Source organism: Malaya genurostris, chromosome 3 (genome assembly GCF_030247185.1).
Source record: "Malaya genurostris strain Urasoe2022 chromosome 3, Malgen_1.1, whole genome shotgun sequence".
Lineage (NCBI taxonomy): Eukaryota > Metazoa > Arthropoda > Insecta > Diptera > Culicidae > Malaya > Malaya genurostris.
In genome coordinates, this window is record NC_080572.1 from 145,122,777 (window position 1) to 145,148,575 (window position 25,799).

General features: G+C 37.7%; 1 protein-coding gene across 12 annotated transcripts in view; it reads left to right on the forward strand.

Moving 5' to 3' along the window:
• The window catches only part of LOC131435145 (protein vav), a 684,197-nt gene that overhangs the window by 267,469 nt on the left and 390,929 nt on the right, over positions 1-25,799 (forward strand). For 11 of the 12 annotated variants that reach the window (XR_009230453.1, XR_009230454.1, XR_009230462.1 and 8 more), the window contains one exon: positions 8,401-8,520. The exons of the other annotated variant lie outside the window; for it this stretch is intronic. Coding sequence is in view for 2 of the 11 variants with exons in the window: in XM_058602726.1 (XP_058458709.1) it covers positions 8,401-8,520 (120 nt within the window). In the remaining 9 variants the exon portion in view is untranslated. The remainder of the gene's footprint in view (positions 1-8,400; positions 8,521-25,799) is intronic. 12 annotated transcript variants of the gene reach the window in all.

Here is a 25,799-nt window from a genome sequence, read left to right on the forward strand (position 1 = left end):
TTTCAGTGGAAGAACGCCCGCCAGCACTTCGAGGCTCATCGTATGAGTCGATTGCATGCAACCCAAGGCAATACGCAAACAACGATACTGAATTCTTTCCAGCTTGATGAAATGAGTGTTCGCCACTGATCGGAAGCAAAAGCATCCGTATTCCATCACGGACAATATCGTTGTTTGATACAACCTGATCAGGTCTCCTGGGTGGGCACCCCACCATGATCCGGTTATTGTACGAAGAAAGTTCATTCTCTGCTGGCATTTTTGTTTCAGATACCTAATGTGACATCCCCAGGTGCCTTTGGAGTCGAACCAGACCCCGAGATATTTAAATGTGAAGGCCTGAGCTATGGTTTCACCCCCTAGTTGAAGCTGTAATTGTGCTGGTTCTCGCTTCCTCGAAAATACAACCAGCTCAGTTTTCTCCGTAGAGAACTCGATACCCATTTGAAGAGCCCATGATGATAAGTTGTCGAGAATATCTTGTAATGGTCCTTGGAGATCGGCAGCTTTGGGTCCTATAATAGACACAACGCTGTCGTCGGCAAGTTGTCTTAGCGTGCAAGATGTGTTGATACATTCATCGATATTACTTACGTAAAAATTGTATAAAAGGGGGCTTAAGCATGAGCCCTGAGGAAGACCCATGTAGCTGAATCGTATTGTCGACAAATCACCATGCGCAAAAAACATGTGTTTCTCAGACAATAGATTATGTAAAAAGTTGTTCAAATCTGGCGAAAGACCATGCTGATGCAACTTCTCAGATAGGATATTTATAGAAACTGAGGCAAAAGCCCCCTTAATGTCTAGGAAAACTGACGCCATTTGTTCTTTACGAGCAAATGCCATTTGAATTTCTGTTGAGAGCAGCGCAAGACAATCGTTCGTTCCTTTGCCCCTGCGGAAACCAAATTGTGTATCTGAAAGTAAACCATTAGTTTCGACCCAATTGTCTAGACGAAACAGAATCATTTTTTCGAACAATTTCCGGATACAGGAAAGCATAGCAATCGGCCGATACGAATTGTGATCGGAGGCTGGTTTCCCTGGTTTAAAAGTTTCCGATTAATTTGTTTGTTAAATTATAAAAATCCATCAACAAATGACCGAGTTATTAACGTTCAAAATTATGACACAAAAAGGTTACGCGACTATTTTTGAAACTTTTAATTGACACCCGGCCCCATATAGTGAAGAGTAAGGCATTTTTAATGCCAAAAAGCCTTCTTAGTCCACTCAGTGGAATTTTCATATATCTTGAAAAATCACCATAGGGGGGAGTACATGAAATTTTCGAAATCGAAAAAAAAATTTGATGCCAAAAGGCTTAGAATTGCATGAAACGTCGAGATTTAGTGTCATCTCGAAAAAAATTTTTTTTAAAAAAATCGACTTTTTGGGACTTAGAAAAAATATGAAAAGTCCCAGAAAGTTGATTTTTTCAAAAAAAAAAAAATATTTTGAGATGACAATAAATTTCGATGTTTTATGCAGTTTTAAGAGTTTTGGCATCAAAAAAAAAATTCGATTTTGGAAATTTCATGTACTCCCCCCAATGGTGCTTTTTCAAGATCGAAAATTGTCAAACTTTTACCACCGGGCAGCACCCCTTAAGCATGTCCGATTTAGGTCAAATTTTGCATGAAGGCTTTTTTCGAGGTGCCCAAACTTTTGAGCACTAGAACTTAACGAAAATAGAGGTGATCCCAAAATTTTGGCACCCTTATATATAAGAGCGGTAAAAATCAACGTGTTTTGTCGGTTACGTCACTTATACCATCATATATCTGACAGTAGCTTTCAAACGATTTCAAGTTTGTTAAAATCGGTTCAGCCATCTCTGAGAAAATTGAGCGCGTTCAAATACAACGCTTTTTGTCGGTTACGTCACTTATACAATCATATCTCCGGAACCAAAAGTCACAGCCATTTGATCTGCGAACTTGATCAATGGCCCGACAGCAGCTTTCAAACGAGCCCAAGTTTGTTAAAATTTGTTCAGCCATCTCTGAGAAAATTGAGCGCGTTCAAATAGCACGATTTTTGTCGGTTACGTCACTTATACAATCATATCTCCGGAACCAAAAGTCACAGCCATTTGATCTTCGAACTTGATCAATGCCCCGACAGTAACTTTCAAACGAGCCCAAGTTTGTTAAAATCGGTTCAGCCATCTCTGAGAAAATTGAGCGCGTTCAAATATCTTCGAAAGGTGCACACACATACACACACACATCCATACACACACACACACAGACATTTTCCGATCTCGTCGAGCTAAGTCGAATGGTATATAACACTATGGGTCTCCGAGGTTCCGTTCGAAAGTCGGTTTTTCCAGCAATTCTAATACCTTTCTATAGAGAAAGGCAAAAAGCCTTCTTAGTCCACTTAGTGGAATTTTCATATATCTTGAAAAATCACCATAGGGGGGAGTACATGAAATTTTCGAAATCGAAAAAAAATTTTTGATGCCAAAAGGCTTAGAATTGCATGAAACGTCGAGAGTCCCAGAAAGTTGATTTTTTCAAAAAAAAATTTTTTTTGAGATGACACTAAATTTTGATGTTTCATGCAGTTTTAAGAGTTTTAGCATCAAAAAAAATTTTCGATTTCGGAAATTTCATATACTCCCCCCTATGGTGCTTTTTCAAGATCGAAAATTGTCAAACCTTTACCACCGGGCAGCACCCTTACGCATGTCCGATTTAGCTCAAATTTAGCATGAAGGCTTTTTTCGAGGTGCTTAAACTTTTGAGCACTAGAGCTTAACAAAAATAGAGGTGATCCCAAAATTTTGGCACCCTTGTATATTTAAGAGCGGTAAAAATCAACGTGTTTTGTCGGTTACGTCACATATACCATCATATATCTGGAACCAAAAGTCACAGCCATTTGATCTTCGAACTTGATCAATGGTCCGATAGTAGCTTTCAAGCGAGCCCAAGTTTGTTAAAATCGGTTCTGCCATTTCTGAGCAAATTAAGCGCGTTCAAATACAACGCTTTTTGTCGGTTACGTCACTTATACAATCATATCTCCGGAACCAAAAATCACAGCAATTAGATCTTCGAACTTGATTAATAGTCCGACAGTAGCTTTCAAACGAGTCCAGGTTTGTTAAAATCGGTTCAGCCATCTCTGAGGAAATTGAGCGCGTTCAAATACAACGCTTTTTGTCGGTTACGTCACTTATACAATCATATCTTCGGAACCAAAAGTCACAGCCATTTGATCTTCGAACTTGATCAATAGTCCGGCAGTAGCTTCCAAACGAGCCCAAGTTTGTTAAAATCGGTTCAGCTATCTCTGAGAAAATTGAGTGCGATCAAATGCAACGCTTTTTGTCGGTTACGTCACTTATACAATCATATCTCCGGAACCAAAAGTCACAGCAATTTGATCTTCTAACTTGATCAATAGTCCGATAGTAGCTTTCAAACGAGCCCAAGTTTGTTAAAATCGGTTCAGCCATCTCTGAGAAAATTGAGCGCGTTCAAATACAACGCTTTTTGTCGGTTACGTTACTTATACAATCATATCTCCGGAACCAAAAGTCACAGCCATTTGGTCTTCGAACTTGATCAATAGTCCGGCAGTAGCTTTCAAACGAGCCCAAGTTTGTTAAAATCGGTTCAGCCATCTCTGAGAAAATTGAGCGCGTTCAAATACAACGCTTTTTGTCGGTTATGTCACTTATACAATCATATCTCCGGAACAAAAAGTCACAGCCATTTGATCTTCAAACTTGATCAATGGTCCGACAGTAGCTTTCAAACGAGTCCAGGTTTGTCAAAATCGGTTCTGCCATCTCTGAGAAAATTGAGCGCGTTCAAATACAACGCTTTTTGTCGGTTATGTCACTTATACAATCATATCTCCGGAACCAAAAGTCACAGCCATTTGATCTTCGAACTTGATCAATGCCCCGACAGTAGCTGTCAAACGAGCCCAAGTTTGACAAAATCGGTTCAGCCATCTCTGAGAAAATTGAGCGCGTTCAAATATCTTCGAAAAGTGCACACACACACACAGACATTTTCCGATCTCGTCGAACTGAGTCGAATGGTATATAACACTATGGGTCTCCGAAGCTCCGTTCGAAAGTTGGTTTTTCCAGCAATTCTAATAGCTTTCTATAGAGAAAGGCAAAACAAAACCTGTCGTACCACAGCAAGCACAGAGAAACGACGTAATTTACAAAAAGGTACAGGGCATCAAGAAAATATCTAAGCCCTGGTATCTACCAGTCAGAGTCTTGGAAGACAAAGGCAAAACATTGATTGACGACTCTGGCCGGGAGATACACAAAGAAAACATAAAACGAATCAAACATTTCTTTCATTTCAGGATAATGGGAAACATACAGAAAACCTCATCCACACTCTTAAAACTCGTGCTCATCAACCTATCACTGCCAATCCTACTCCACGCACAAATTATACAAGTCCTCGACATACATTCCTGGAAGAGATGATTATATTGTAAGAGAAATCAGAAAATATTACCTATCTTTCATTTAGACACCTTCTCCGAAATTTTAAAATCCATTGAATACTCATTGAGGCTTGCCAAAACATACATTGTAAGTAACTTAACTCTTTTACCCAAAGAAGTGGAAATAATAACGGAATAAGCCCCAGAAAACTAAACGGGATACACCTTATAACATTCCAAAATTTTTTATTATACATCAATAACGAACTCCATGAAAACAACAAGTTCAGCTTCCATCAACCCACAGTTTTACCTTTGCAATTGCTAAAAATCAAACCACAACAAATCGAAAGACACATCAACATTTCCGAGCTACACGAGCTTCATATTCAGAACAAACAGCAATTTATTATTTTAATTGCATACAGCATAATTATAATTTTAATTGCATTTCTGGTTATAATTTTACTTGAATTTCTGGTTATAATTTTAAATGCATTTCTGGTTATTAGGACATCAAAAATTCAACAGTTCTTTAAAAGAACACATTGCTCGGGACGAGCACTATTTAAGGGGAAAGCAGTTAAATATGAGCCTGCCCAAATTCCCAATCAATGCACCAACTCAGCAACGGTAAGAAACATCGCGACCGGTACCACCCAACCGAACATACCTACACCGAGAACGCTGTGTAAACAGAATACCGAAGCATGGAGATTAACGTCTTCCGTCAGCAGACCAACGCCTTCCGTCAGGATAGATCAGCAGTTTTAGGGACAGAGTGAGGTGAAGGTTTTAGGAACAAAATTAAGTTGAAGTGTGTAATCGAAGAGAATAATAAATTAGTTGGATTGGGACTTGGGGTAGATACTAGTTCAATTTTATTTTTATTTAAACTCCTTTGAAAATTCATTATATACCTAATGAAAGAACCGGAATTTTCATTTTAAAATTCCCGCGCTTGTCCAATCGGTAAGCTTTTATTTTCTCAACGTTGGCGCTTCTCGGCTGGTGCCAAAAAATCTGAATTTTATTCAAAAACAGCGTTGTGTTAATGTGGCCAAAGAGATGATTTCTAACGCACATATCGTAAGATTAGTTTTTGTTTGGCGTCTATACAAAGAAGTTGAAAAATATTCGTGTGGTGATTTTTATAATGGATGAAAATTTAGAACAACGGCTCGCCTTCGAAGCGCCATTCGGTCGATTGTTGTGCGGTTTCAACGTCATATTCATATATCCACACCTCATCGCCAGTTATGATGCATTTGATGAATGTGGGGTCACTATCTGCGTTGGAAATCATCTCCTTGGCCACATCAACACGACGCTGTTTTTGAATGAAATTCAGCTTTTTTGGCACCAGCCGAGAAGCGACGCGTTTCAAACCCAAAACATCAGTTAAAATGTGTTCGGCTGATCCATAAGAGATGCCCAACAACACAGCAATCTCTCTAATCGGTACAGAACGATTTTGCAACACGATTTGCTTCGCCGATTCAATGTTTTCTTCAGTAACAGATGTTGTTGGGCGGCCAGGGATCTCATCATGGTCCAAGCTTGTACGACCACCTTTGAAGCGTTTATACCACTCGTATGCCTGTGTTTTTCCTAGACACTAACATTTTCAACGTTTCGGAACACTTAAATCCATTTGCAACACAAAATTTGATGCACGCACGTTGTTCTAAATTTTCATCCATTAAAAAATTTTTCAACTTCTTTGTATAGACGCCAAACAAAAACTAATCATACGATATGCGTCAAAATTTGACAGAATGTGTATAAAAGTGTTGCCAACGTTGATAGAATAAAAGTTTACCGATTGGATAAGCGCGGGAATTTTTAAATGAAAATTCCGGTTCTTTTTTTATCATAAGGTATTTATATATTACATTGAAATTATGGTAAGATGCAGCAAAGCTTACTAAGTAGATTGTCAATCTCCTACGATCGATGAATGAGACTCCATTTACAGCAGTGTTACATAATCAGCCAACAAGTGACGCAAATATGTCATGTAGGCTAGACATAGATCCAAGTCTCAAGGTGGCATGGAGAACACTCCGCAAGCTTCCTCCAAAACTGTATAATCAGTAGTATTGAAAACCATATCAAAGATAGAATTTGGAAAAAAATTATTCTAAATGGCTTACTACATTGAAGAAATTAACAAAGGTATGTTACTGGACAACTCACCCATGGACACCTATGGCATAAAATAAGACGTGTATCAAATTCGTATTGTTTAACATGTGTACCTACTGTTGAGACCCTGGACCATGAACTTGAGATTTGTCCAAGAATATGTGCGTGCAAAACTAAAGATATTTTCGATAAAAGAATAAAATGTAAACATTTTTATTTTTCAGATTTCAACAATATCGCACTTAATAATAATATCAGGATACTGAAATTATTTTCTCATTATATATCTACATTTTAGACTAAAGCTAGGATTTACATTTTAAACTGAAGTATTCAGGAACTAGAATTTGTCTTAAATTGTGTAGAGTGAGCATAAATGATTGCACGTAAAATTTGTAACTTGCGACTGTGAAATAAATGTTAAAACAAAATCTACTCGCGATGTTGATGCCGAAGGAAATAGAAAAGCAGATAGAGCATATTGTGTCCTAAGATTTATAGTTTGTGAAAGAAAACCTAGAACAGAAAAAATTCTCTCTGGTTTTTCTCTACCGTGCCATAAGAATGGTTGTCTGTGAAATCACCTGGAACGGGAAAAATAAAATTTTCTTTGGTTTTTCTCAACCGATCGTTAACTTCAAAGTTTGTAAATCAATCTACGAACTTCAAAAAATTAGATAGTGTAAAATTTATTAAATTTGTTGGGAAAATGTGTCTCACTCGCATTTGCGTTAAAGTGGCTCTAAAACGCGTTTTCTTACAGTCCGGTGGATGTCCCGCCGGCCTCTTTTTGAAGTGCGCCCTGATGCGTGCTTACCACAAATTTGACTTCTCTCATTTTATGCATGAGTCTTCCGCACCGGTGGTACTGCATGAATTTCATGCGAAACGGTTAATTCCATTGGCTCTGTTAGGAAACAAAATTTTAGGGCATCACATTTCTTTTGTGGAATTTGACCTTTCTGTTTTAACAGACTTCGCAGCCGATTCTTAGTGTACAGAATAATTGCATGGCTAGTAGTATAGATCCTCCTGACACTAAGAATCTATCCAGGTCGGGGCTCGAACATACGGAATCAGGAATCAGAACTAATTGGCTCAAGTGGCACGTTCCCCTAGTTATTTGGAGATTTGTACCTTGCCGTAGCTTCTCATCAACCTCCTGATGGAAGGGAATCGGGAAGTGGATGAGGTGGGAAAACAGCACAAAACATAAAGAAATAAATCGTTCTGCATCCCCGATAGGATGCTGATACCGCTACCGACACTACAGGCTAGGCTGCTCAGAAAGGGAATTGGAAATTGATGGACAACTTCCATGGATGGGCCGGGGCTCGAACATACGACAACTGGCTTGTAAGACCAGCGTCCTATGCATTGAACCACCAACCCGGCACATTGAAACATGGGTTGAATTATTGCAAATTTCTATGATATAGAAACAAAGCACTAGAACTCCCTAGCAATACATACTTGAGCTTACTATTTTGAAATTATGACTGTAAAAAACCTTACGCGATGAGTTTTAAATTTTTGATTGACGTCCGGCTGTATAAAGTACTTTTAGTGTAGAAAAGATTGAGCAACGGAGTAACTTTAATGAAAGGCCATAAGGATACGTATGCCGAAACATGTAACTATTTCATTTCTCATATGCGAGTTTAGTAGCCTGATGATCCTAATCTTTAAAAAAAATTCTTGATTGCACTATGTTTTCTTGAAATATTTTCGGTTCAGAACATTTATTTTAATATGTTTTCTATTAATATTTTCGATTTCTAATAAATTATTAATAAATGATCTATTTTCTTCTAGCAATGTCAAAAAGAACACAGTGGTGGACGACTGCAGTTACGTGACATTCTGTCAGTGCCTATGCAACGAATATTGAAGTATCATCTTCTTTTAGACAAGCTAGTGCATGAAACAAATCCGGTATGTAATATGATGGCAACATAAATCCTTTATTTTATGAAAGTTTGGGAGTAATTTCCTAGCAGGACTCATGCCTTGAATGTGTTATCAATGTTTTGAAGATATTTGACGAACTCGTATATTAGGGATCCTTTGCGACAAAATTAATTGGACTATGCTCGTAGAGGCCAATGTTTAATGGTTTGACAGTGGCCAAACAACGACAACATTTTAAAAGATTAAGAGAACTGTTGCACAATGTTACAATTTCAAGTAGTATATGTTGTCGAAATTTTTAATCTTCTTCAGAGATGTAATGTTTACATTACACTGATAAAAATACTGCAAAAAAGGAATCATTCGGATCATGGAACAGTTCAAAATCATCGGCAAAAGAAGGCTTTCTGGTCTCTCATATGTGCAGATTTTCTATACATCCAATCGCAGAATTTAACATGTCCAGTATACTTAACAAATACAACGTACATGCATAGGTATTCAGATGCTGCAGATGCTAGGTGCTCAAAGCATGGAAAATCCAGCGCTCTCGTGAAATTTATAAATCGAATTAATACTCAACAGTCCTTTGGTTGAGTTTAATGGAATTAGTTCATGAGAGTAGATTAACTAGCTGGAATTTTAACTAAATTTTATCAATATTCATATGTAATATGATTTTTGGTTGGTTCCGTCTCAGCTCACCAATATTCCCTTGGCGATGTATCGGCTTCAAGCTACGTCCTCTCGATGAAGCTTCCACGGAGGGAAGTCACTTACAATTTTATTCACTACGCAGATCCTACCGACTGCGCCAGTTAACTCACGGATTATCTGATTTAGGTTTTTAAAAAATTCGCACTGTCTCGGCTGAAGGCAATTGAATCTGATTTTTATTCGTCAATAATAATGTTTCAAAGGTACTTATGAACTACACTGCTTCCTAGGTATTTAGGTACTCGGTTCAAATTAACGCGATGTCAGCGGCGGCACCATCGGTGTACCGGTGGATCGCGTGGTGGAAGTCTTCGTCGTCCTCGGTGTTGCCAAGGGCTGCGGGCTCGATGCGGTCGATGACGGTGAAATGGTTATGTTTACTGGATTCTTAGCCGTTGGTGCGGCGACTAAGTTATTTGCACATGATAATGGTATATATATCCGTATATATACGAAAACCGTATCGCGACAAATAGAATTGATCAACAGAAACTTACAAGATCGTGATTAATCGCGGAACTGCGAGAAAGACGAGATGCAGTTCCAGTAATGTCACATAATGCTATAGTTAATATTGATATGGAATGTCAGAGAGGCAAAGTTCCCGACCTCATAAAAAACTTACCAATCTTTTCCGGTAATTCAAATCAAATAAATCATTGGTTAGTTTGCGTAGATCGCGTCTTTATACAATATGACCATCTTGCTGGTATAGACGTATATGAGCTCTGGCTTATGGAAATCCGGAACTAAACTATTGACGAAGCTGTCCTCTAGTGGAACTCCCATGGAATGGAAGAAAATTAAAACACAGTTAAAGATTATATATGGAGACAAACGGGAATTATCGACCCTTCTGCAGAGACTTTTCTCACTCAAACAAAATAGAAATAATGTAGGAAATTTTTACTTTGCAATTAGTGACTGCTATACGGGAATTTCTACTCACATTGAAATGGATCCGGAATGGAAACATCCAGATGAATTAGTGAAATTCGTCGAAAAGCTTTGTTTAGAAAAATTTGTTGATGGGTTAGACGAACCCTATTCGTCACATATAGGACTCCTACAACCCAAAAATTTAACACTGGCCTACCAGTATGCCAATGACAACGCCAACGAAATAATGGAGATTAACAGATCGGCTGAAAAGTTCGTATCGTTTCTATGAGAGGGCGCCACTAGAATTAAATCCATACCATTTTCAGTTAGTACCAACCTTCAAAAGATACGTGTATAAATTTGACAGCTGTCTGATTATTAGTTTGTGAGATATTGCATTTTGAGTGAAGTTACTTTTGTTATTGTGAAAAAAATGGAAAAAAAAGGAATTTCGTGTGTTGATGAAACACTACTTTTTGATGAAAAAAAGTGCCGCCGATACCAAAAAATGGCTTGATGAGTGTTATCCAGACACTGCACCGGCCGAAGCAACAATTCATAAGTGGTTTGCAAAATTTCGTACTGGTCATATATGAGCACCGAAGACGATGAACGCAGTGGACGTCCAAAAGAGGCTGTTACCGATGGAAACATGAAAAAAATCCACAAAATGATTTTCAATGACCGTAAAGTGAAGTTGATCGAGATAGCTGACACCCTAAAGATATCAAAGGAACGTGTTGGACATATTATTCACGAATATTTGGATATGAGAAAGCTTTGTGCAAAATAGGTGCCGCGTGAGCTCACAATCGATCAAAAACAACAACGAATTGATGATTGAAAACCATGCTGAAATTGAACGAATTGGGCTTCGAATTGCTCCCTCATCCACCGTATTCTCCAGATTTGGCCCCCAGTGACTTTTTCCTGTTCTCAGACCTCAAGAGAATGCTCGCTGGTAAAAGATTTAGAAGCAATGAAGAGGTAATCGCTGAAACTGAGGCCTATTTTGAGGCAAAGGACAAATCGTACTACGAAAATGGTATCGAAAACTTGGAATATTGCTATAATCGCTGTATCGCCTCTAATGAGAATTATGTTGAATAAAAAAAACGAATTTTGGAAAAAAAAATGTGTGTTTCTATTAAACGATACGAACTTTTCAGCCGAACTGTTATGACCTAGACGCTCGTGCAAATCTTAAACCTGATCAGAAAGCTCACTCTGCAATGAACAATTACCTTCCGAAGCCCCCATCTCCGAACTACTCTCATCCAGCTACCGTTCCAAATAGACGATTTCATAACAACAATTCAATTACACCTCAGAGCAGACCATTCTATAATACAGGCTTCACCAGAACCAACAATAACTTTCCACAAGGTAGACCTTTGAATTTCCTGAATAATGGCGAATAAACATGAGACCAAATTATAACAAACCTTTGAACACTCCGGTACCCGGACGAGCATTCTCTCAACAGGCACGTGTGCTCCTCAGACAGAACCATGAGCTGTCTATCCAGGACGTAGATCAGAAATAAAAATATTTAGAGAACGAATACGGTTACCAGAATGAATATTGCCAGGAATCTCAGCAGCGTCAAAATCACCAATGCGACGGTACCATTAACGAGGGCGAAACATACTATGAAATAAATTTTCACGCGGAAGTACTTTTAGAGAAGCTCAGTTGAAATCAACGAATTTTGTTCCATATGTATTTTTATAAAGTCCAAACAGAACCCTAAAATTTTTTATCGATACGGGAGCTAACAAATCATTTATTATAATTTATATTTGGTAGCTGAGAAAGTGCAGTACCCCTTCCAATGCAAGCACATAGCAGAATGACGAAACCATCCGGGACGTCATACCCCAACCCGTTGATGGTGAACTCACCTCTGTGGCCGATAAGGAATACGACACGGATATTTCACCAAGTAAACCCCACCAAGATAACACGAGAATCAGGACCGCATACCAGAACGAGCATACTTATAGCTTTTCCCCAGTGCCGACCGCTGTCGGTACTGTTAATAATAGTAATGAAGTGTGTGCGACAACGGTTGGCACTGTGGGACAAGGCCTCCCACAGGTCAGTACCGTATCAAACAAATCCGCCGAAGATACTGTTGCGCCCTCTAATCTTCCAGTTTCTACTGAGAACCATCGCACTCGATCATGGAGTCAATCCGAAAACTACACAAAGTCTTTCCCAAGTGCCGGTGAATACCAAGCACGCGAAGATGTCAGTCATCGATCTCCATCACCTACAACCACAGAGCGATCCACAACACCATCGATCACGAAAAACGTTTCCGACAGAACTTTCGCGTTACAGTGTAACATGCGTGGAATACGAGCTAATATTAGCGAACTGATACAGCTCATCGCCGGGTATGAGCCCTGCGTGGTGGCCCTTCAATAGACGAAGGTCAATGAGGCGATCATTCCATCAGACTACATAGGCAATAATTACATACTGTTACTCAAAACGAACACTACTGGCAACACGGAGCGTTTCGCGACGGCACGCCTTTCGAACGGATATCTACGAACACCAGTCTCCATCTGATTGCCGTACGAATCCACAAACCGGTTTTGGTAACAGTAGTGTCACAACCCAATGCGCGCGACTGCCAACGCCAGTTGGATGCATTCATGGATGAAATTGAAGGGCCAGTGATATTTTTGGGAGATTTCAACGCTCATCATTACGCATCGATCGGGACCTAAGGCAGTACCATGGTGGTGTCCAGAAGTAAAGCAAGCAATCAAACTGCCTACGAGAACTACGACGCAGTAACTCTTCCAGCATCCATCGACCTGAAGCCCTGCAAAAATTTTAGGAAGCCAGATCCCTGGCACGGAAAGCAGTTAAAACAGCAAGACAGCAATCATGGGAAGATTTCGTGGCGAAAATTTCACCGAGCAGCACGACGACCGAACTGTGGAACACAGTTAACATCCTGCGTGGTAACAGACCGCATCATTCGCTAGTCCTAAAACAGTAGGAAGGAATCACTGACGACCCCGAAGAAGTAGCGAAAGCATTAACCAAACATTACAGTGAGCGGTCAGCTACCTCAAGCTACCTCGCATCTTTCCAAATGACTAAGGAAAAAGCTGAGCGACAGAGACTGATAACCTTTCACAGTTTCGAGGGCGTGTATAACTCCGAAATTACTCTCGATGAGCTACTATGGGCACTTGGCAAAGGGCAAGGCTCATCAACAGGACCAGGCCAGATAGGATATCCCATGCTTCGACGACTGCCGTTATGCGTAAAGATGATACTGTTGGAAAAATTCAATAAAGTGTGGCATAGCGGAGATTTTCCCACAAGTTGGCGGAACGCCATTATCGTACGGCTCCCAAAACCAAACTGCAACGACCTCGGACTTGCGGCTTTTCGACCGATTTCTTTGATCAGCTATATGGCGAAGGTATTCGAGCGCATAATCAACCAACGTCTCATCACCGAACTGGAGTCAAGTGGAAGACTGGACAACACGCATTCCGCTGCGGACGCGGTACCGATACGTATCTCACTGAACTGGAAACCATGCATGACCTGCAGAACGGTGTCCCCCAAGGATCGGTTTTGTCGGTTACCGTGTTCCTCATCGCGATGCAACCGATCTTCAACATCGTACCGAATGGCGTTCAAATTCTATTGTACGCAGATGATATCCTCCTCGTGGTTCACGGTCTAAAAATCAGAAACTACGTCGCAAGCTACAGGCTGCGGTTAAAGCTGTCGGAAAGTGGACGAAGAGTATTGGTTTTACCTTGACCGCACGCTGAGCTTCAAAGCACATTGCAAGATGGCAAAACAGCAGTGAATCCAGGCTCAAAATCTTGAGAATGATAGGAGCGAAACTGCCACGTGGTAATCGTACAACTTTGCTACAGGTTGGTTCGGCGTGGGTAACATCAAAACTAACTTATGGAATCGGAATAGTTAGCAGAGGCGGCGCAGCGATCTCCCAAATGCTCGCACCACCATACAATAAAATGGTACGGTTTAGCTCCGGAGCCTTCATAACGAGTCCAATTGTATCGATCATGGCAGAAAGTGGAATGCTTCCCTTCGAGCAACTAGCAATGCAAACCACCGTTCAAATAGCCATTCGTCTCTTAGAGCTCAATCAGAACAACACCAGCCTTCCGCTAGTATGACGGGCACTCGAACAAATGCAACTCAACACCAACACAGCTCTACCGCAGGTTGCACAGCGTCTCAGAAGACACGATCGAGAGTGGCACTCGAATAAACCGGTCATCATTTGGGACGTCAAAAAGACAATAAAAGCAGGGGATCCATCTGAGAAGGTACTACCCGTAGTACATCAGCTGCTGGCAACAAAATTCACACAAGCCACCGTAATTTACATGGACGGTTCTGAAGGATATAATAGAGTAACAGTGCTGCATCGTACCATATCAGTTTACCAAACATTTGTAGCCTACCACCAGAATGTAGTGTCTTCTCCGCCGAGGCCTATGCACTCAAGATGGCATTGTCAGTCGGAAATACAAACAACCTGGTTATACTGACGGACTCTGCCAGCTGTCTCCAAGCATTGGAAATTGGAAAATCGAAATATACGTGGATCCAAGAAGTAGAAGAAGTAACACGTGGTAGATCCGTCCGATTCTGTTGTATCCCTGGACATACTGGAATTACTGGCAAAACTGAAGCAGATCGTCTCGCCAACGAGGCCAGGCAACTACCCTTCACCAATCGACCAATCCCAGCAGAAAATGCTGTTAGGAGTGTAAATAACGCATTTCGTCAACGTTGGAAAGAACAATATTTCGCATCACGTGATGAGAAACTTCGAGAAGTGAAATTCGACACAAACAAGTGGTTAGAAAACAGCAACGTGATAGACCAGTGTGTGCTGACCAGACTGAGGATTCTTCACTACTAGAGATGGGAAAAACAGTTCATTTTAACGAACCGTTCAGTGATGCAGAGTTCTGTTGAAAGAACTAGTTCTCCAGAGCCGTTCGTTCGTTCTTTTCATAGTTGGTTTGTTTGTTCAAACACTGAACGAGAACTCACTTTTGTAAGCTTAAGCGAGGAAAAAAAGGTCCCTCGAAATAGAACTGAGGTTTCGTGACGAAACTTTCTTATTAGTACCGTTCTTTAAAAAAGGTTGAGCGAGCTTAAAAAACAAAAAAAAAGATCCCTCGACTTTGAACTGAGGAACTACCGTTCTCGAAAAAAGAACTACACAGAAAGAAAAGATGAAACTTACACGACATGTAAACCGATAGTACTATGAAATAGAGTTGAAAAGAAAATCTGATTTAAGGTAGCGCTTCGCCGTGGTCACGGGAGTTCGCTGTCTATCCCGGGGTTTCACGCACTTTACCCAAAATTGTGAGAAAACGGTAAAGAAAACGGAAATTCCAAGAACATACGATTCTAGATAATTAATTTTTCTATCGATTCGTATATAAACTGTGCCTGATAAACGTTTTTATCGAAAGATTTCGTGCGAGTTTTAAAAATAAATGAGTTTTTCCTTATCCTTTCGCACGCACACAATGTCAACGCATGCAAAATCGCACGAAATCTCGCGAAAGAAAAGCTTTCTTACTAATATTTTTCGCCAAATGCATAGTAAAATCATTTACCTTCAATCGTATGTTTTTGATTTTTCGTGAATCGGGTTAGTATTGGAGAAATTTGCAATTTAGAGTGAAATTTCGGCGACAAAGCAAGAGGAAGCAGTGAGTTGTCTCGCTTCGACTTGACCACGGCGAAGCGCTACCTTAAAACCATGATTGATGTAAATTTACATTAAAATTCATTTAGTTTTTCATTGAACAAGACTGTATTTTTACAAACCGCTTCGTTTTGTAATGTAAATTTCCATTCAATTACCTGCTCCAAATATGTGCATGAAAATAAATGTAAAATCACAAAATATTTTTATCTGTGTATAACTCGTTCATTCTTTCAAAAGAACTAGTTCTTTTAAACCGTTCGCGAACGAATTGCCCATCTCTAGTCACTACACAACTAGAACGGTATTGCTGCACTACCGGCTGTGCAAATTGAATATTTTTTTAAATAAATTTGAATTCAATGACATTCGTTTAATCTTTCGATCGCTCTTATCATAGAATAGCTAAAATTTTTATCAAGCGCAGCACCGTCTTTTACCAATACCAGTAGCAGACATCCGTAGCCGTTTCGATTTCTTAATAGCTTGTACGAAATAGAACAAAGCACGCATCGTTCGTTTTGTGTTTTCTTCTTCTTTCGGTGTTGTACATATTGTCAATCTACATGGCGATTTGAAAACGTTGACACTCATCGCCCTATAACTGCTGAACCGGATGAAATTTTACAGTAGCTTTAAAGATAATATGAGCTTTAATTCAAATCAAGATTTGTGGAAATCGGTTCAAGCATCGCAGAGAAATCGAAGTGAGTTCTATTTTTGGAGTTTTTTTTCACCACTTCCGGTGCTTCCGGAACAGGAAAAGGGGTAGCAATAGTGCCGAATTAAGTTTTTATGCCTACAAACTAACGAGCTCGGCAAACTAGAAGATTTTACCAGACAGTTTTATGGGATTTGTTCCTGTTTTTGACCATCATTCGTGTTAAAATACTAATGAGATTGGTAGTTTTCCACTTATCACGCTGTAGTTCCGGAACCGGAAGTCGTATCCGAATAAAAAAACAAAGCACACAGACATTTGCTCAGTTCGTCGAGCTGAGTCGAATGGTATATGCCATACGGCCCTCCGGGCATTGGTTAAAAAGTAGGTTTTCACAGTGATTGCATGCCTTTCTATATGAGAAAGGCAAAAATTATATTTCAACACATATCTTAACCAGTAAACAAAAATAATACAAAAACGACCTGGTTAATATAGCAGATATAGATTCTTTTTCAAAAGAACAACTGACAACAAAATAAAATCAAATATTTCGGACTTACTACCCAGATGTTATCAAAAAAATGTCCAACCCGTGGCGATCCTTCATCACATCAGGAATCGAATCCGATATCTTTATCAGTATCAGAAAATAACTCACCTGGCCCTTCCCACCGCACCAGTTCATCGCTACAAACATCAGCTACGATATAATAACGAAATTGCGGATGAGCAGAGCCAAGTCCTGTTTCATCAACAACTGCCGATCCCAATTAGTTTGCTAAATCTATTACTCAAATTATTAATCAAATTGTAAATTTTAAAATCAATCTTGAACTCGGTCGTGCGCAGGAAACGACCCTACTGAGTTAAGATGGAACAATTTTAACTTTGAACAAATTGGAATTATGTCAAGTCACGGTAGAAACTTCTTTGAACGGTTAAACCCGCTGCCTTCATTAAAACTCAACTAAGGAGTGAGTATGGAACAGAAGCTTGGTACAACTCTTTCTTAAACTATCTGAGCGAGAGGATCAACTAGGATGAATAATTTCTGAACTCCGTGCGCAAATCAAGTGATTATTACAACGAACGTTAGAAATCTTCAAAACTGAAGAACTATCGTCAGATTGCCAAGAAGGGATTTTCGGAGTAGTGACTACGAGAACACTCTTTCAAGAAATGCTTAACTTTATTCCATTTTCTTGGGTTTTTATACAAGTTTTCAGCTTACATATCTAATAACAAATTCTACAAATCGTATAGGATGAAATGAGAAGGAATTGACCCTCTTGCTGATATACCCTATGCTCAAAACATTACCTGCGCCGGAATGGCTGGACTATTCGATCGGTTCTTTATCTTTCATTTATTTAGGTTATCCTGCTTTATCTGGTGGTAAGAAAATTCTTCTGATTCGTTACATTTCCCCTTCCGTAAATCTACCTACTCGATTAACCTTTTCTTAGAATTCTATTACATAATTGTTTTAAAGAATTAATTTTTAAAATTTAAGTGCTATATTTTCTAAACCGATCACTTATTTCAAACTTATAGTCTCGGATATATACGTCCAGAAGTAACCGGTGTAACTGATTCTTCGACGATTATTGCTGTCTCCTGGATGTCTCTTGTGGTGTTATTAGTAGATGCCTCATCCTTTGGGTCAACAGAGTTGACCCTCATTTGTCGTAGTTAGCGAATTTCAAAAGGACGCCAGTAGTTGCCATCCGAATCCATATATATCGTACATGAATCTTCCATGCACGATTGTGTCGATGACGAATTTCATTAATCGACCAATCATGTATAATCCAATTGCAGTTGAAGGGATGTCGTAAACACCACTTTGCATCAGATTTGGTAGTGGTGTATAAGCCCAAGGAATCTCTTGAAAACACCGAAATTCTAATCGTGGAGTCACATACACTGGTTTGCATTCACGGATTGTTTCTTGCTAACGTTAGTTTGGTTCCCATGAGTGCCTTATCCAATTTGCACATTTCGGTCATTACTGAATTGTAGACGTCATCCAAATTTTACCTGATAGCTCCATAACCAATATCCTTAGATGATCAGTCTTGAAACCAATATGCCCACATATCTGTGTTTTCTCTTTAGTTTTAATCGAGAATAAATGTTTTTTCCGAAATTGTGCTGTATACTATAATTTCTCCCATGGAATTAATTTGATTATTTTTTGTTTTATTAACCAATCCTTCGAATATTACTTCAAATTCACTGTCTTCTCATCGTCGATTCATATCAGCATCCCATGTTAGATATCCTTCCTCAGCGTCCAAGCATCGTCCATGAGCAAAAGAACAAGTTATAAAATTTGGTTCTGTAGATTCCTCCATCACAAGAACTTGCAAATACTCTTCCTATTATCAATTCTTCTCCTAGTTGTACTGTTTAATTGCAGCTCTTGGATTAATACATTATCGGCTACTGTCACGGTTCCACTGATATGAGCCTTTCTGCATTCTTCAGAAGTGAATTCCTTTACTATGTAAGCAAATCCATGTTGATAATCAGAAGTGTCGGAATGCATCCCATAATGTCGAATACATCTCTTTATAATAACCTTGCATTGAAACACCTTTGTTTCAATTTTTGATACTCTATATAGCATTAGTTTTATGTTTTTGAATGATAAACCATCTTATTTCACCATAGAAATTCCCCTTATTTATAACCTTATTTCCGTATTCTATGCCATTATGTTTACCTCCCTTGTGTAATGTACTCTTCTTTTTTTCTAAACGCATTGAAACTTTTACCCAGTTCATTTTAATTTGTAGCATTATAGCTTCCTCCCAAGAACACATTTTCTCACATCTATAATCTTCCTCTTCAATTTAACATTTTTATCCCTCTGACCAGCTCGGTATTGCTCTTAACAGTTTTAACACTCCTAATACCAAGCCTAAAAAAGTTACGCGAAGCACCAAGCCTAAAAAAAGTTGGAACGGTAACTTTGAGCTACCATAGCTCAGTTGTTACTTGACCAATTTCGATAAATTTTACACCCTCGAATTTGTGAAGTGTGTAGATTATTTTAATTATATTATTATTGACGATCGTTTAGGAAAAACTAATGAAAATCTGATTTTTCCCGTTCCAAGTTTTTTTTTTCAAGCTTAAAATGTGCCCTATCTGTATTCATGCGGCATCTACATCGCGAATCGGATATTGAGAACTTCAACTTTACCGAGTCATAACTTTATTGTTAGTCAACCGATCTTCAAAATTTATTAATAATCTGAAAGGTACTACTTCCAGAAATAAAATGCACTAAAAGAAACGAAAAATAGGGTTGTCTACCCAAAGCTATAATGAAAACTGTAGATAGATGAAATAAGAAAAAGTGAGACTTTTTATAATGATCGTAAATATCTCGAAAATCAAATGACCTATATATATTTACACATCATTCGATTTTTAGTGATACCAGCTACAATTTTCGCTCAACTACCATTCCTGCACAATCAAAAGAAAACATTAAAAAATCGATAAATTTAAAAATATATCTGAATTTTTCTTTTCTTTTTGACATGTTTGTGTAAACAACTCAAATAAATAAGTGATGACAAACGATCTAAACAATTTTTATGCATAACCCAAATGCAATTGATAACTACTAAAATTCTGATTCTGTTTTAGGTTTGCCGTAGAATCTCAAAAAATAGGTAAAAGATCGGAAATTTTAAAATTTCCGAGTTATATTGCATTGCACAGTGGTCCGGATCCACATTTTAGGGGGACAAAAACATTTGTGGCTTAACCTTATACTTTAGAGCTATGTCTTCAAAACAAATGATCAGTGAAGATAAGCCATATGTCGATGTACATGGTATTAGGGTGGCTCTTGTTATTAAGGTGATCCAAAACTTATTTTCCGGATGTATTGAGATAGAGGACTGCATTTTTCGGCAAAATTGTAGATAAACTTATATCGTGCAGCTTTGCTGAGGACACCATAGTAGTATCTGCAACGGTTTTAGTGCTACAGCTATTTTTGAAGAGCAACTCAGGGTGCTGCTCACAAAATCAGATTTTTTGCTATAGCATTTATATTTTTCTCTTTTCTAATAGGTATCTTTGAACATCTTTTAGAGTTTGTTAAAACCAATTTTTCAATGACTGGCGCATTCAGGTAGCGTTTTCTGAACCGAAGTTATGAGAAAAACTAGTTAAAAACAGGTTATTTTTAAACTGCTATATCTAACATTGCGGCAAACGAAAAAAAGTCCGTTTTTTGTATTTGACAGAAAATATTTTCGAGCATGTTCATGAAAAAAGTCGGAGGAGATATTGTTTTAAATTTTTTAAATTATGTTCAAACATTCGGTTTTTTCATTGAAAAATACTCGTATCATGTAAGTCTTTTATTAGCTATATATGAAAATAAGGTATTTTTGTCTTCTAAAGTGTTAAATTAATTCAAGTGCATATTCGGAAAGAAATCGTTCTGCATTCTTCTGGGAATGCAGAATGGTGTCGCTTTTGTAAAATCTCTAAGGCCTCTCCGTGGTTGGAGGTTTTATCAAGCGTGCATTTTGGCACCTCCAGATCGTTCAGCATCCTTTCGGGGATGCAGGATGATTTATTTCTTTATGTTTTGTGCTGATAGGGCTGAAAAGTCACCACTTGTGGCAGAACACCCAATTTAAATCTTAATAATTTAATTTTAACTCATATTCCAACAAATAGTTGTTTAAAAAAAATGTTTTGTGCTGTTTTCCCACCACACCCAATTCCCTTTTCCCTTCCATGTTCCTTTTATCCTTCCCTTCCCATCAGGAAGTTGATGAGGCAAGGCACAAATCTCCAAAAAACTAGGGTAACATGCCACTTGAACCAATTAGTTCTGATAACATAGGTGTAGGGCAGTCACGTACCCAGAGGGGGGGCAAAACAGACATATAATTATTTAAAAGGTCTAAGACATGTGTTGCAGAAATAACAAGCCAGTAAACGCAAAGAAACGTAACACAATAACAGTTCCAGTGTAAAAGTTTAAAGTGTCTGTTAAAAACACCCGTAAAGGGCACACCGAGAATTCGATACATAAGCAATCTTCAGTAACATTATTTTTTAATCTTTGGGCTCCTCCCGAAATGAAATCCTGGGTACGGGCCTGGTGTAGGGTTTCATTCAGTAAAAAGCATTCAAACGAAGAGGTTGTTTTTCGAGACGAAGACAACTGTAAGCTGCAAATAGATTGGTTGGTTGGTGCTAATCGCAAAAGCTGCTGCAAAGCCATTATTCGGGGCGATTTCAGTTTCATAAGTACCTGAAACAGTGGAACTCACTTCACTGACAAAGATGGCCTAACCGATATGAGAACTATTTCAGTTTGTAGGTTACACTAGTTCATGCACTAGCTCTCACGTTTTTCAAAAATCAAACAAAATGTTTGAAGAATACATTGTTTATATGAGAATAAGAGAAATATGAGATTACACAACTAGGTGGATAAAAACAAGTTTTACTTAATTTCGTGTAATTTTTTGTGCTAAACTCGGAATTCTACTTTTTCTGAATTGTTTACTAATAGAAAATTCAAATAATTTTAAAATTCCTATACATTCCGAAATAATTCTAAGTTTGCGATATTTAAATTTTAATATTCTATCGATTATAATTGATGTCGTTTAGGATAGCGGAAAATTTAAGATATATGTTTTTGTTTTTAATTGCTTGTAAAACAAAAATCAAACAACAATTTCTTTAAATTGTAGTTGACTCCTTTTGCCATGGGTTAGTATATGGAATTCATATAATCTTACGTTCTATTTTTTATTGTAGAAAGTCATTGAAATAATTTAAAAGTCTCTTTGAAACAGATGAATTCAACACGGATTCCCATATTTTCACTTTGATTTGCAGAAACGTTGGAACGCAATATATATGTCAGAAATTTTGAAATTTCCGATCTTATACCGATTTTTTTAGAATCTACGGCAAACCTAAAACAAAATCAGAATTTTAGTAGTTATCAATTGCGTTTGGGTTGTTCATAAAAATTGTTTAGATCTTTTGTTAAGTACAAAAACATAACTATTTTTAGAGTTTTAGGATATTTACTAAAATTTTTAAAATTTTCAGTGAGATCCAGGTTTCAGTTTTATTTTGTAAATTTTGTTCATAATAAATTTCTTAATAAAATTATAAAAAAAATATGTGTCATGAAATTTAAAAGTTTTGATTTGATTTTGTTTGCTAAATTTTCCCAATAATAGAAATTCTCTGTATTTGTACCAAATTTCTTGAGATTCTTTGAACGGATATAAAATTTTGATCATCAATACATTGTTTCTATTAATGATTCCAATATTTTGAATCAAAAAAAAGTACATGTCATCGCTTTAATTTTTGAGTTATATACAAACATGTGAAAAAAATAAAAAATTCATATATATTTATAAATTTATCGATTTTTTAATGTTTTCTTTTGATTGTGCAGGAATGGTAGTTGAGCGAAAATTGTAGCTGATATCACCAGCAATCGAATGATGTGTAAAAATATATAGGTCATCGCTTTGAATTTCGAGATATTTACGATCATTGTAAAAAGTCTCCTTTTCTTAGGTCATCTATCTACAGTTTTCATTATAACTTTGGGTAGTCAACCCTATTTTGCGTTTTTTTCAGTTCATTTTTCCAATGGAGAAAAAATTTTAAAGATCGGTTGGCTAACAACAAAGTTATGACTCGGTAAATGTGAAGTATTCAATATTTTCTATGAGACGTTTATGCCAAAGGAAAGAAAATTGCAAAGCAGATAGAGCATATTGGACGCGTGAAAAAAGCTTGGAACAGGGAAAATAAAATTTTCATCGGTTTTTCTTTACCAATCATCTCCTACAAAGTTTTTGAATCAATCTACGAACTTCACAAAATTCGAGGGTGTAAAATTTATTGAGCTTCGTTGAAAAACAGCTAAGCTATGACAGCTCAAAGTTACCGTTCCAATTTTTTTGAGGCTTGGTATTCGGAGTGTTAATATCCTTCTGCTCGACTTCATTTTTTTCTCGTGTTCGAATTGATTCATTTCGACTTTCATCTTACATATTTCGCTGATATTTTTTCCTTCTTGGGATATTTTTCTTGTTGTATGATGTTTGCTGTTAATTTCTGTTGTAACTGTATCCTATTTTTCTTTATTTCAATTACTCTTAGGATTTCAGTTTCCCTTATATTTTTAATATTATTTCTTTTTATTTAGTTTTCCGATGAAACTCTTAATACAATATGTATATTTTCGTGTATTACTGCTTGTATTCATTTTGAATCTTTTTATTGCTTTTCTAATGTTTTTTTGATAATTTCTTAATTATCTCAATATTCTGTGATGAAATTCAGTTTCTCAATCGGTTATTGTGAACCTTTTCTAATCTATCAATTTTTGCCTTTCTCATATAGAAAGGTTATGCAATCACTGTGAAAACCGACTTTTGAACCAAGGCCATATACGAGTTTCATATACCTTTCGACTCAGTTCGTCGAGTACGCAAAATGTCTTTGTTTGTGTGTATGTGCGTATGTGTGTATGTAACGTTTTTTTTGCACTAACTTTTCTCGGAGTTGGCTGAACCGATTTTCACAAACTTAGATTCAAATGGAAGGTCTTATGGTCCCATACAAAATTCCTGAATATTATTTGGATCCGACTTCCGCTTCCGGAATTATGGGGTAAAATGTGCAAAAAAATGTGAAAATAAGTGCACTAACTTTTCTCAGAGATGGCTGAACCGATTTCCACAAACTTAGATTCAAACCCGTAAAAAAAGTTCTAAATCGACCTCAAATCTTCTCCAATCAATAGTTTTTATCAGTAGACGGTCAAACAAACTGATTTCGATTATTCTTTTAAGAATCGAAGAAAATTATTTCAAAGAATACCACAGTATTATATGATAGTATGATTGATATGAGAAAGGCATCATTACACCACTAAGTCGATTAAAGCAGGTTTTTATAGTTGTCTTTTGTCCTACGCCTGTGGGATTGGCTTTTACTAGCACTAAGTCTCTCCACATTGGTTGCCATTCGTTGAAGTTTTGATAATACAATTCTTTGGGCTTTTGTTTAGACGCAATTAGATTCTCCCGGGCTTAATGATGTCGTTTAAAGTCGTTTAAATGTAGATCGCATTTCATTGACGTAGTCCTCATAGTAGAGACCATCATTATCGTATTTGTAAACGGAGTTTGGAATGTTCGCCCGTCTTCCGTATAATAATTCAAACGGTGTATAACCCGTTGAGGAATTTACAGTTGTATTATATTCGAAACTGAAGAATGGGAGTAATTGATCCCATGTTTTCGGTTCGTTACCTACGTATTGTCATAAATAGGTTTTCAATTCCCTATTCGATCGTTCCACCAAGTTTGCTTGTGGTTGATATGAACTTGCAGTTTTTTGTTAATTTTTAAAATTTTACATACATTTTTCATAAGAGAACTTACAAAGTTGGTTCCATTATCGGGTACTAATTCGGCGGGTGTCCCATATTTACAAATATAATTATTTACGAAAGTTTGCGCGACCGTGGCACTCTCTTGAATTTCCATCGGTGCTACAATTAAATATCTAGTCAGATCGTCTTGCATAACAAGTCCGTATCTGTTACCCCATTCTGACTCAGGTAATACCACTATGTCCATATACAATTTCTCGAATGTTTCGGACGATGTCGTGGTAATTCTCATTGGAATTTTGTTCGATAGACCGATTTTTTTTCTGGCACGAGTTACATTGTTTAACATAATTTTCAATATCTTTTCTCATATTAGTCCAATGGAATAGCGGACTCATTCTCTTCAACATTCGTTTACTTCCAACATGTCCACCTAGAGAAGCCTCGTGGAATTCTTTCAATACAGTTTCGCGGTCTTTTTCTGGCACCCACATCCTGTCTTTTTCCGGTGCGTATAGTGTGAAAATTTTATTAAATTTCTCGGCAGTAAATCTCAACACATTTGCCTCAGGGGTTTGCTGGTTGTTTCGAAAAGAAATAATTTGAATGTTCTTTGCATTTTCATGTCTTTAGGGCAGTTAGTGAATGCATCTACTAACCCATCTACTAGAATTCTTGTATCGATTATTGATCTACTCGAGCCACTTAGCACCAATCCCCATCTTTTACGATCTGGAATTGAAAATACTCTTCCATTCAGATAGTCCTTCAAACCGTGTGGTAGGTCTATGAAAGTACCGTCAAATTCGCTTTCACTAGCTTTATGTTTGTCAAATTTCAGTCGATCAAATTTGATGTCATTATTATTC